Source organism: Raphanus sativus, chromosome 5 (assembly GCF_000801105.2).
Source record: "Raphanus sativus cultivar WK10039 chromosome 5, ASM80110v3, whole genome shotgun sequence".
Classification (NCBI taxonomy): Eukaryota; Viridiplantae; Streptophyta; class Magnoliopsida; order Brassicales; family Brassicaceae; genus Raphanus; species Raphanus sativus.
This window is the reverse complement of record NC_079515.1, coordinates 23,559,391-23,570,311: the sequence shown is the minus strand read 5'-3', so window position 1 is coordinate 23,570,311 and position 10,921 is coordinate 23,559,391. Positions and strand designations below refer to the sequence as shown.

At 40.6% G+C, this 10,921-nt stretch overlaps 4 protein-coding genes across 8 annotated transcripts; 3 read left to right on the top strand and 1 right to left on the bottom strand.

The window, feature by feature from the left end:
- Positions 1-48: 48 nt before the first annotated feature.
- Positions 49-1,651, bottom strand: LOC108857690 (uncharacterized). 4 transcript variants are annotated; one of them, XM_056986550.1, is made up of 7 exons: positions 1,463-1,651; positions 1,254-1,363; positions 1,083-1,165; positions 861-982; positions 603-764; positions 423-507; positions 49-348 (listed from the first exon to the last, which is right to left on the bottom strand). In XM_056986550.1, exons 1-7 carry the CDS (start codon positions 1,581-1,583, stop codon positions 159-161), a joined length of 873 nt encoding a protein of 290 aa, XP_056842530.1. In that variant the 5' UTR covers positions 1,584-1,651; the 3' UTR covers positions 49-158. The 4 variants fall into 4 exon arrangements, with proteins under 4 accessions (XP_056842530.1, XP_056842531.1, XP_056842528.1 ...); XM_056986551.1 differs by having other exon boundaries at positions 606-764; XM_056986548.1 differs by having other exon boundaries at positions 423-516; positions 1,463-1,647.
- A 628-nt stretch (positions 1,652-2,279) lies between these two features.
- On the top strand, positions 2,280-4,062 carry LOC108856275 (transcription factor bHLH47). 2 transcript variants are annotated; one of them, XM_018630045.2, is made up of 5 exons: positions 2,280-2,437; positions 2,711-2,798; positions 2,885-2,988; positions 3,128-3,255; positions 3,356-4,062. In XM_018630045.2, exons 2-5 carry the CDS (start codon positions 2,737-2,739, stop codon positions 3,779-3,781), a joined length of 720 nt encoding a protein of 239 aa, XP_018485547.1. In that variant the 5' UTR covers positions 2,280-2,437; positions 2,711-2,736; the 3' UTR covers positions 3,782-4,062. The 2 variants fall into 2 exon arrangements, with proteins under 2 accessions (XP_018485547.1, XP_018485546.1); XM_018630044.2 differs by having other exon boundaries at positions 2,296-2,437; positions 2,704-2,798.
- Positions 4,063-4,212: 150 nt separating this feature from the next.
- LOC108856277 (protein BUNDLE SHEATH DEFECTIVE 2, chloroplastic) lies at positions 4,213-5,133 on the top strand. The gene is made up of 4 exons (XM_018630046.2): positions 4,213-4,412; positions 4,498-4,561; positions 4,643-4,739; positions 4,822-5,133. Exons 1-4 carry the CDS (start codon positions 4,254-4,256, stop codon positions 4,898-4,900), a joined length of 399 nt encoding a protein of 132 aa, XP_018485548.1. The 5' UTR covers positions 4,213-4,253; the 3' UTR covers positions 4,901-5,133.
- Positions 5,134-6,387: 1,254 nt separating this feature from the next.
- LOC108859390 (PH, RCC1 and FYVE domains-containing protein 1) lies at positions 6,388-10,613 on the top strand. Its single transcript, XM_018633288.2, has 8 exons — positions 6,388-6,678; positions 6,800-7,048; positions 7,179-7,265; positions 7,359-7,448; positions 7,516-7,596; positions 7,680-10,076; positions 10,161-10,307; positions 10,399-10,613. The coding sequence occupies exons 2-8, from the start codon at positions 7,001-7,003 to the stop codon at positions 10,456-10,458; spliced, it is 2,910 nt and encodes a 969-aa protein (XP_018488790.2). The 5' UTR covers positions 6,388-6,678; positions 6,800-7,000; the 3' UTR covers positions 10,459-10,613.
- Positions 10,614-10,921: the final 308 nt, after the last annotated feature.

Genomic DNA, 10,921 nt, shown 5'->3' with positions numbered 1-10,921 from the left:
ATCTCTTGGGAAGCTTCTTGGACTGGGTTCTTAATGTATAAAGTCAAATAAAAACCACTGTCAAAATATTATAAGATGACTTTTACTGTTTTACCGAGTTTAGAAAATGGAGTATGTAACCTGGACATTTTCTCAAAGAAACAAAAGAAAAAAAGGAACTAGCTGTGCTTCACAATGACCGTCTTTACGAACTCGGTAACTATTGCAACCAACTGGCTTTGATGTTTGGTATAACAATGATCAGCTCCCTCCACAATCTCCAGCTTGTGGTTCGGTATGATCTTGGCAAACTCCTTGGCATCTTCCACGGGTATTACCTCATCATCCGATCCATGAACCGTCAAAACCCTGCCCATTGCAACCAAATCAATCACGGTTTGTAAAATTATATATCCCAACATACGAGTAAAAGAGAACTGAACCTGCATTCTTTGTCAATCTTGAGGCAAGCTTCATGCATATCAGTGTTCAACCTCTCCATTAAGCTCTCCTCAGTAACACGGTACCCTGACTTTCCTGTAAAGCAAGCCACCAACACATTGATAGAGACACTAGAGTGAGAAACAGTGCTAGTAAAAACAAAAGATGAATAACAATAGTACCACCATCTTCAACATCGATGAACCCTTGTTGCTTAATTCTTTCCAAATAATCTTCCCCAAGACGCTCTGCAATGCCTTTCTTCAGATCATAGCGTCCAGAGAGATTGATTACATTGCTGATATCGTGATACTTGGAGGCATAGAATAGGACCACATCACCTCCTATATATGCATTCAAAATAAGTTAAAGAAGAGAGTATCCTATGTATGTTGGTGGAGGCAGAACAGAAGATGGAAAAAGGTGTTCTAGTTAACTACCTTTACTGTGGCCGAGAACAATAGGAACCACACGATCCATGTTACAGAAGTGTTGGACAACAGAACGTAGATCATCAGCTTCATGGTTATAGTTACCATAATAGAAACTGCCTTCACTCTCTCTGCATAGCTCCCAAAACATCAAATTCAAGACCCATAAAACTCTCTCTCTCTCTCGTTCATTAATATAAAGCAAGAAAGAGAGAAACAATATATTATTACCCATTCCCAGAGAAATCAAAACGGAAAGCACTGATGCCTTCTTTCTCTAGAGTAGCAGCCACATTGTTCATCGTTTGGTTATCCTGTTGTGCATATATCAAAGATTTGATGAGAGTCTATCAAAGATTTATTAACTCGTTTGACCAAGCAAGTTTCAGAGCAGACTGACACCTTGTTGGATTGAAACCCATGGCACAAGATCACAACTTCTCTTGACCCAGTTTCGTGAAGCAGGCCCACAAGCTTCTCGTTGTGTCTGTTCGGAATCACGATCCTCTGAGCTGAGACCAGACACAACAACATAGTATCATCTAGCTGTCAGAATAATCTTAAAATAGGCTGACACAAATCGCGATAGGCAGGCACTATTCTTACGATACCTGAGCTTTTCTCAGACCAGTCCATTCTCAAATTCTTGCAGTGAGATTTGAGTCTTCTTGATTGCGTTGGAGAAAGATAATCTTTTGGGAAAAGGGGAGATGCGAAAATATTTGTACACATAAAATTAAAAAAAAATATTTTGAAGAAGAAAATAAGAAAATGGAGACGACAAATTTGATAATATCGTCGAGCGTAAATAAAGATTTGTGTGCTGACAAAAAATAAAATAAAAATAATAATAAAAATAAAGATTTGTGGGAGGCACACGCCGGCTGCGGCAGAAGACATGCATTACCAACCCTCGACGGACCATTCCATGCCTTTGTTATCCATCACGTTGACACACCCCCACACACGCCTCCCCCTTCGCTTAAAAAAAAGTCAAAACTGGCCACTAAATATTTTTATATACTTTTCTTTCGAGAAGTAAATATTTATTTTCTTATAGAGAAAATAGATAAGCCTTAGACAAATATTTTATAAGTTGATCAAAAAAAAAAAGACTAATATTTTTTATACAGTGAAAAATGTATTAAAATTATATTAGAAAATTAATTTCATAAATATGAGAGAGCAGTATCTAAATATTTCAAAAAAAAATATGAGAGAGCGCACCGTGATAATAAAAAAATAACACTCGCAATAGCAAAACCGATTCCACTCAATTACATTTTTTTAATCGCAAAGATACGATGAGGTGTCAATAACGAATAAGCTTGTAGTGGCACGCAAACGTAATAAAAGACGACAAAAGTGGGAAAGCGAAAGGCACATGTGGAGCTTATTTGCACGCACCACTTCCACTGTGGTCTCCACGCGCCTTCTCTTTTCCCACACACGCCTTCCTCCTTTCTTATACCTTTTTTTTTGTTGGTTAATCTCTCTTTACTCGTTTCCGAATCCTGATCTCGCCAGAGCAATTCCCGACGACTTACTGAAGGAATTATCTTCCCGCATAGGTCTGAGAAAGAGAGGTAGATTAGCTTTTACCCTTTGGTATTTCTGAAGAAGTTTGGCTCTGATTCTTTTCACTGTTCTTGATTTGTTATGAATATGGTGATAAAAGTGATAAACTTTTTGAGGAATCAATCGACGAATTTCATAAAGTATATGCTTTTCTTTTCCTGTTGGGGTTTGTGGTTTGGTGATGTCCTAAAAGGCGAACTGATTGTCAGATTCATTGATTATAGGATTAGAATCACTGATTTGGGTTGCTTTGAACCAATCGCTTTTCTTTTAGATTACAGGTGTAGGCGACTCTGTTCTTACTAAGATGGGATCAAAAACTCCTTCCACATCGACTCATGAAGCCAATGCTCCTCCTGTAGATGAAAGGTGTGAGAATCTTCCGACAATGAATAATTTGTTTTTTTTTCTTATGTTGATAAGATTTGTTGATCGTCATCTTTTGGCTGCAACAGGTCTAGAAAAGGTAAAGTACCTAAAAGGATTAACAAGGCGGTTAGGGAGAGGCTTAAGCGCGAGCAATTGAATGACCTTTTCATCGAATTAGCTGATTCACTTGGTATACTACATTTCACCATCCAAGATTGTTTTCTATTGTTTTTTTTTAATGAATTCAAACCGGTTTACATTTTGAATAAAGATGGTGTTAGCTTATAGTCTATAACCAGGAACGTTTTTTTTTTTTTTAATTTTCTCAGAGCTGAATCAGCAGAACAGTGGAAAAGCTTCGGTACTGTGTGAGGCTACTCGGTTCTTGAAGGACGTGTTTGGTCAGATTGAGTCTCTTAGAAAAGAGCACACTTCTCTCCTCTCTGAATCTAACTACGTAAGCCCACTTTCTAAAGACGAGTCTTTAGTTTTATATGTTTGTCTCTATTGTTTTAATAGTTTTTTTTTTCTTTTTTGTGTGATGCAAAACTGTGTAGGTAACCACAGAGAAGAATGAGCTCAAGGAAGAAACATCAGTGCTGGAGACCGAGATCTCTAGACTACAATCCGAGATAGAAGCACGAGTGAATCAGTCCAAACCAGACTTGAACACCTCCCCTGCGCCTGAGTACAATCATCATCATCATCATCATCATCACTATCAACAACGTGCCGAGCTTGCATCCCAGTTTTCAGGACTTCCCATTTTCCAAGGCGCCGGTTTTCAGCAATCTTCTGCTGCGGCTCCTCCTCATCCTGGTCCCACAGTTCTTGTCCTTCCGATGCAACCTGATGTCCAGACACAAGCGCCTCTGATGTATAATAATAGCTCAAATGTGAGTAAGCCGTGTCCAAGATATGCTAGCGCGGCTGACTCGTGGCCTTCTCGGCTACTTGGAGAGCGTCTGAAAGCTAATGAATGAGAGAGAGAGAGAGAGAGAGAGTCTCAAAGGGTGTGCTAGTAACCGGAGACAGAGACAACAGGGCACAACTTGCGAATGACCCCCCTTGCTTTTTGTGTCTAGCTTCTTTTAGTGTCCTTTTGGGTTTTGGCCTGAGCCATTTCTTGTGGTTTGTTCATAGGATCAGAGCTTTTGTGACAAATAAGGAAATTTAGCTCTTACCTTTTGTCGTTTTCTTGTCTTTAAAGTCTTTAAACGATCGATCACACTATAAAAGAAGAAAACACAAAAGATTTTTTTTATATATATTTCTAAAACATTAAACAAAAAAAACTGAAAAAGAGGAAAAGAAAAGAAAGTAAGAAGCGAAATTGGGTCTAAAGGAAACCGGTATAACAATTGGTTCCGGTTTGGATTGGTTCAAAGTATAAAAAAGAGAAGAGAGAGAGCCATCTTATCTTGTTATCGAGTGGGTAAGAAGAGAAACAGAGATATGGCGAATTCAATCTGCTTCTTCTCTTCTCCTCCTCCTCCTACCTTTTGCCTCCTTCAGTCTCCCGGACAAAGTGTTAAGCCTCCTCTCTTCTTCCCCATTGGTGATAAGAAGAGTGAAGTGTTCAAGACTTGCAAATCCAAAAGCTTCGAGATTCAGGTCAGTTTTTTTTTTCTTCTAAAACTCTCTGTTCATCTCCCTTTATTTTACCATTCCATAACTAAAACAATTCATATTTTTGAAGGCAACCAACGGTACTCAGACTCCTAAAGTCAGCAGCATAGTTTGTCAAAAGTGTGAAGGGAATGGTAAGTATTTTGATTATATTAGTTTGTACAACTGAATTTGGTTAAAAATGTGATAAGATATTTTATTATTGTGGAAAAAAGGTGCTGTGGCATGTTCACAATGCAAAGGAGGTGGTGTGAATTTGACTGATCATTTTAATGGTCAGTTTAAAGCTGGTGGCCTCTGTTGGCTTTGCAGGTTACTTTCTCCCTTCCTTCACCACAACAATACATAAACTCATAAAATTAATAATATCTTCCTCAAATTTAATTGTGGGCAGAGGTAAAAAGGAGGTTTTGTGTGGAGAATGCAACGGAGCTGGTTTCATTGGTGGTTTCTTGAGCACCTTCGATGAGTAATGCAGAAAAGCTTCTTCAAAAAATGGGATCTTTTGTGCTGTTATTATCAACATTCAAAAACTGTCAGAAGAAGTCTTCTTTCTCTATCAATGCTGAATGTGTTGCTTTTTCTTGTTGAACACTATCTTTGATCGTTTTGTTGTTTTTTTTTCCATGTATCTCTCTCTCATGTCTCGAGTTCTTGTAACCAAAACGGTCATAAAGATTGTTATCGTAACTACTTTTTAAGATCATGCGGAGTGTGAATATGTATGCTCTCGACTCATTTCAATAGTCAAGGACATGTGTACCCCCCAACTTAGCATTTTATATGCACTCGGATCTTCTTCGAGGGTGGTGCTTATCTTGTAGCTTACTGTGTGAAAAGAAAGAAGTTAAGCCATCGAGAGGAGTCAAATGCAGATACACTTCAATGCGGTCGATTAAATTGAAGTTAAGGAGGGGATGGTAAGCAAAGCAGCCCCTCGCTTTCTAAAGAATTATCCAATGGTAAAGAACAACAAAATCTAGCTTGGCTGATTCCTTGTTGTGCAAGTTTTCTGTTGAAAATGGAAGATCATTAGCTTTAGTCTTAACTATTCTTTATCAAATCATTAAAATTTGTTCGTGGTCTTAATTAAACTATCAAAGCAATAGTGTATAGGGTTTTACCAGCCAACAATCTTGCATTGATTTTGAGCAATTTTGGGTTTAAATGAATCATTATCTTAGTTTTCTTGCTGTGTAAGATTCTTGTTTGTATATCGACTTGCTCAGTGGACACTAATATGTTTACAACTATTAAATGAAGTAATGAACTAAGTAATGTCAATTTGCTGATGAGATGTGCATTGTGGTTTACACGCCACACTCATCCTAACATGTTGGTTGGTCTTACAGCGTTTCAGTGGAGCTGCTCACGTCTATAGACAATTTGTTAACATAACACTCTTAAAGTTGAATCATGTCATTATTTGGTTTCTGCAGTGCCAATCACACGTAACATCTGCAGATCCAAGATGAGCCTGGTGATCTTGTTTGCATTTAATTATGTAATGATTAACTAATTACTTGTTTGATTTCTATCGTGTTTTTATGTGTATATATATGTTGAATAATTATGAATGTGATTAGCATGATGGAATTGAATAATATGAAAGTGGAATTGAATTGTATGAAATTTAGTTGTATGGAATGTGAGTCTTATAGGGTATGCATAGGTTAGATGTAGAACCGTATAATTAAAAATCAATTGTGTTTCTGTAACACTGAAGTGAATTCACATGCCTATTAGAGCTGATTGGTAAGTATATATATATAGTTCGATCGATCTTATATGATCTTGAACTAAACCAAACTGTGTCACATGTACATATCTGAAAGGTTATGATGCTTAATGTGTATAAATGTTTCAGAAATTTGATATAACCTCCTTTTTTATTTTCAGTGTGTCAAAAAAAAAATGATTTGAGAAGCTTAGAAGAAAGAGAAAAAAAAAAGGAAACAACTGTAAATAACAGAAAACGCATCTGAGACCAACAAAAAGGAGAATATATCTTTCATCTCTGTTGTTGTTGTCGTCGTCGCTAGGTCACAAATCTCCTCTTGTTTTTGTTGTTCTTTATCTTCAAATTCAACACAAATCTTTGTGATTCTGGAGAAAGTCAAGGGAGAAACCTAGACGAGAAGACTCATGAACGGAAGGAGATAGATGTAATATTAGGGCATCTATTTCAATTCGATTTGAATCGTCTCAGAAAAAAAATTTCGGAATTGTGACGTGTATGCCAAGGAACTAGGTGCGTTTCTGTCTTGATCTTTTGGTATGTAAATGGGACATGACACTTTTCGATTGATATGAACGAGATGATTGTAGATTCCATCTGTTTTTTTATTATATCTATTCTTTGTGCATGATAGGTTAGGTTAATTTCTATATTACGTGAGATGAACGCAACATCAATTCCATAGGAGAAATCATCAAAAACCAACAACACTTGTAAGCGGATGAAGCAACAAGCCCTGGGGTTTAATCTATTATATGGGGCGAGCATTGGACCCACTTGGTGCTCTCTTTCCAGATAGCTCTTGTTGTAAATCAAAGTATCCACTAAACTTGAAATGTCTTGTTCCCAGAGAAGTCTTCCCACAGATAGGGAGAACGATCAGGTTTGTGTGTTTTTTTCAACTCTCTTTTCCTGAGAGCTTTTTTTTTTGGGAGGGGGGGTGGGGTGGGGGGGGGGGGTAAACTTAATCTTCAGTTTCTAAAGAGTGAAGAAAAATAAAAAACTTGATGCAGGCTATAGCAATTCTGAAGAAAGGAGCGTATCTTTTGAAGTACGGCAGGCGAGGGAAACCTAAATTCTACCCTTTTCGGCTTTCGAGTGTATGCATTTTCATAATGATCTCCTTTACAGCTGAAAAAAGTCATTGTGATGGTGAGATACTGTGTGTTTTGTCTTAAATTGCTATTATGCAGGATGAAATCTTTTTGTTATGGTACTGTGGCAAAACAGAGAAACGTCTTAAACTAAGTTCTGTAACAAGGATCATACCTGGACAGCGAACTGTAAGTTTGTTTTTAGTAGATGTATTTCTCTGGTCTGCAGATTCTGAATGTTATTTTGTTTTTCCAGTCAGTTTTCCGAAGATACCCTCAACCCACCAAGGAATACCAATCTTTTTCTCTTATATATGGCGACCGTTCTCTTGATCTGGTCAGTAGTTCTCTGCTCTCTCTCTTGTTTCTTGAGAAACAAGTAAGAACCTAAGCATGTATGTGAAACTTTGTGGATATAAGGTATGCAAGGACAAGGATGAAGCCGAGTTCTGGATCACAACCCTTCGCGCTCTTCTCTCCCGGAACTCCTCTTCCCCATTGGTACTCCACTCGAGAAGCCGTAGCTTCGTTCCTGACTATGGAGGAGAACAAAGTAGCAGCTCCAACAATAACTCAATCTCCAACATCAGATCCGTCAGCAGTGATACAAGCTGCGAGGAACATGCAAAAAAGGCTTCAGGATCATCTCACATTAACACTCCACAGAGACTAGGGAAAGTCTTCTCGGAGGTCTTGTCACAAACCGCAGTACTAAGAGCACTCTCTTTGGACGAACTTGTCCATAAACCTCACAATGCATCTCCCGAGACGGCTTTAGAGAATCGACCTACTACTAATAATCATTCCCCTGCTGTTGATACAAGTAAATGCCCCGTTGTTTCCAGCGCGGTGAGCACGTCTAGTCAAGGATCTACTTTCGAGGACTTGAAGTCTCTCTGCGACGTCTTTGTCTGGGGAGAGAGTATCGGAGACGGGCTATTAGGATGCGGTGGTGGTGTTGGTGGTGGTGGTGCTATGCACAAAAGCGAAAGCAGCTCTTCCCTAACGGCTGAAACCTTTTTGCCCAAAGTTCTGAAATCACACGTGGCGCTCGACGCGCAGAGCATTTCGTGCGGCACCAATTACGCGGTGCTGGTCACGAAGCAGGGGCAGGTGTACAGCTGGGGAGAAGAGTCCGGTGGAAGGTTAGGACATGGAGTTTGCTCCTCCTACGTTCCGCAGCCGAAACTCATCGATGAGTTCGACGGATCGTCTGTGGAGTTAGCTGACTGTGGGGAGTTTCACGCTTGCGCCGTAACATCCTCCGGGGATTTATACACTTGGGGGGATGGAGCTCACAACGCTGGTCTCCTCGGACTCGGTAGCGAAGCTAGCCATTGGAAACCGGTGCGGATCCTCGGACAGATGGAAGGTGTGAATGTTAAAACCATCTCTTGCGGGCCTTGGCATACGGCTTTTGTGACATCGGAAGGTAAGCTGTTTACGTACGGTGACGGTACTTTCGGTGCGCTCGGACACGGAGATCGTGTCAGCACGAGCGCACCGAGAGAAGCCGAGGCGCTGAGCGGGTGCAGGACGATAAAGATCGCTTGTGGCGTCTGGCATTCGGCTGCCGTTGTCAGCGTTTTCGGCGACGAGGCGGCGGCGTCGGGGAAGCTCTTCACGTGGGGTGATGGAGAGGATGGGAAACTAGGACATGGGGACAAAGAGTCTAGGCTGATCCCATCATGTGTAACTGAGCTGGATGCAACCAGCTTTCAGCAGGTAGCTTGCGGGCAGAGCGTAACCGTTGCTCTCTCTACCTCTGGACAAGTCTACGCGATGGGAGTCGTCGATCCGGGCCACGAAAACGTCGTGAGACCTCCTTCCTGCGTCGAAGGAGGAGGTCTAGGAAAGAGCTGTTGCTCCGTGCAAGAAGTGGCTTGCGGGTTTCACCATATCGCGGTTTTGACTTCGAAAGCCGAGGTTTATACTTGGGGCAGAGGATCGAACGGACAGCTCGGTCATGGCGATACCGAGTACAAACGTCTGCCGACGCTCGTGAGGGCCTTGAAAGGCAAACAGGTGAGGAAAGTGGTGTGTGGGTCTAACTACACAGCCACCATCTGTCTTCACAAACCGATCACCGGTACGGATAGCTCCAGGTGTTCCGGATGTCGACATCCTTTCAACTACATGAGGAAGCTGCACAACTGTTACAACTGCGGGAGCGTCTTCTGTAACGCGTGCACTAGCAAGAAGTCGTTAGCAGCGGCCATGGCTCCCAAGACCAACAGGCCTTACCGTGTCTGCGACGACTGCTACGTCAAACTCGAAGGAGTCAGAGAGTATTTAGGAACTCCAGCCAACAACAGCAGCAGTGCTAGATTCTCGAACGCGAGTCTACAGTCTAGCGTTAACGAGACGGAGGATTTCGGCGCGACGCCGCAGCGTCAGCTTCTTAGAGTGGACTCGTTTGATTTCTTCAGACAGTCGAAGATCCCTGATCTTAAGACCATAGGCGAAACTTCGGGAGCCTCTTCTTCTTCGAGTAGTTTTAACCTGAAAGGGATACGGCAGCTCTCGAGGCTCGCTTCTTTTGATTCTGTTAATCAAGAAGGTAAACAACGTACCAAGCACTGCGCTTCGAAATCGGACACGTCATCTCTTGTGAGACACTCTGTGACTTGCGGTCTCCCGTTTTCGCGTAGAGGCTCTGTCGAGTTGTTTCCTTTGTCGATAAAATCGAGCCCGGTTGAATCCGTTGGGAACACTTCGGACTTCGCCACCGACATAACGGATACGGAGTTGATGCAAGAAGGGACAAAGAAATCGAATCAGTGTCTTAACCAGGAGATATCAGTACTCAAAGCACAGGTCTATATAGTCCCCCCAGCCATTTTAAACCGTGTTGAATTTTTAAATGTTTTATGTAACGTAACTTTTTAATAACTCTCTTAGGTGGAAGAGCTTACTCGGAAAACAAAACAGCTAGAAGGAGAACTTGGAACGACATCGAAGAAGCTTGAAGTTGCGGTGTTAATGCAGCGTGATGATGCAGAGAAGATCAAAACTTCAGAAGAGATGGTCAGGTCCCTAACTCTGCAGGTACTCACATTCACATTTCACATTTCTACTTTGAAAAATGATTTTTCGAGCTCTAGTAATAGAGGTTTCGATGATTTTCTTCTTTTTCTAGTTGATGGACGCGACCAAGAAAGGAGTAGACAAGACAAGGAGACGCCGAAGCTCGTTTTGATGTAAACCTTTTTTTAACTAGAAAACAACAAAGCAAAGAAACAGGGGATTAGATTGGAGAATAATAAAGCTCTTACCAAATTACATATTACATTTTTTTGTATAATATTTTATTTAACTACAGAAAACGCACTTCACTAGTGTCAGAAACTGATAAACAAAAACAAAGTTGGAACAACCTTTTGATTTTGGTTTTAGTGAAAAGTCAAAAATCAACAGAAGAACAATGGGCAAGCTAATGCTCATCATCTAGTTCGCTGTCACCATCTCTCGCTTTTTTTTTAAAAAAAAGTCTCGTTTCCCACAAATTGTTCCCACTTCTTAAATCCCATCGGAGCACATCTCACCGTCAGTCATGGCGGCGCTAAATTGAGGTTTTCTAAATTTTAAATTTAATCCAGAATATAGTTACTTTTATTTCTAATTTTAAATAAATTATAATTTTTTGATCTTTGGTTTCAAAT

Coding starts and splice junctions, on each gene's coding strand:
- LOC108859390 (XM_018633288.2), top strand. CDS start 7,001: ATGTCTTGTTCCCAGAGAAGTCTTCCCACAGATAGGGAGAACGATCAG. Junction 7,266..7,358: donor ACCCTTTTCGGCTTTCGAGT/GTATGCATTTTC, acceptor GCTATTATGCAG/GATGAAATCTTTTTGTTATG. Junction 7,597..7,679: donor GCGACCGTTCTCTTGATCTG/GTCAGTAGTTCT, acceptor TGTGGATATAAG/GTATGCAAGGACAAGGATGA.
- LOC108857690 (XM_056986548.1), bottom strand. CDS start 1,583: ATGTGTACAAATATTTTCGCATCTCCCCTTTTCCCAAAAGATTATCTT. Junction 765..860: donor TGTTCTCGGCCACAGTAAAG/GTAGTTAACTAG, acceptor ATGCATATATAG/GAGGTGATGTGGTCCTATTC. Junction 517..602: donor CATCGATGTTGAAGATGGTG/GTACTATTGTTA, acceptor CTTGCTTTACAG/GAAAGTCAGGGTACCGTGTT.
- LOC108856275 (XM_018630045.2), top strand. CDS start 2,737: ATGGGATCAAAAACTCCTTCCACATCGACTCATGAAGCCAATGCTCCT. Junction 2,799..2,884: donor GCTCCTCCTGTAGATGAAAG/GTGTGAGAATCT, acceptor TGGCTGCAACAG/GTCTAGAAAAGGTAAAGTAC. Junction 3,256..3,355: donor TCCTCTCTGAATCTAACTAC/GTAAGCCCACTT, acceptor AAAACTGTGTAG/GTAACCACAGAGAAGAATGA.
- LOC108856277 (XM_018630046.2), top strand. CDS start 4,254: ATGGCGAATTCAATCTGCTTCTTCTCTTCTCCTCCTCCTCCTACCTTT. Junction 4,413..4,497: donor CCAAAAGCTTCGAGATTCAG/GTCAGTTTTTTT, acceptor ATATTTTTGAAG/GCAACCAACGGTACTCAGAC. Junction 4,740..4,821: donor GGCCTCTGTTGGCTTTGCAG/GTTACTTTCTCC, acceptor AATTGTGGGCAG/AGGTAAAAAGGAGGTTTTGT.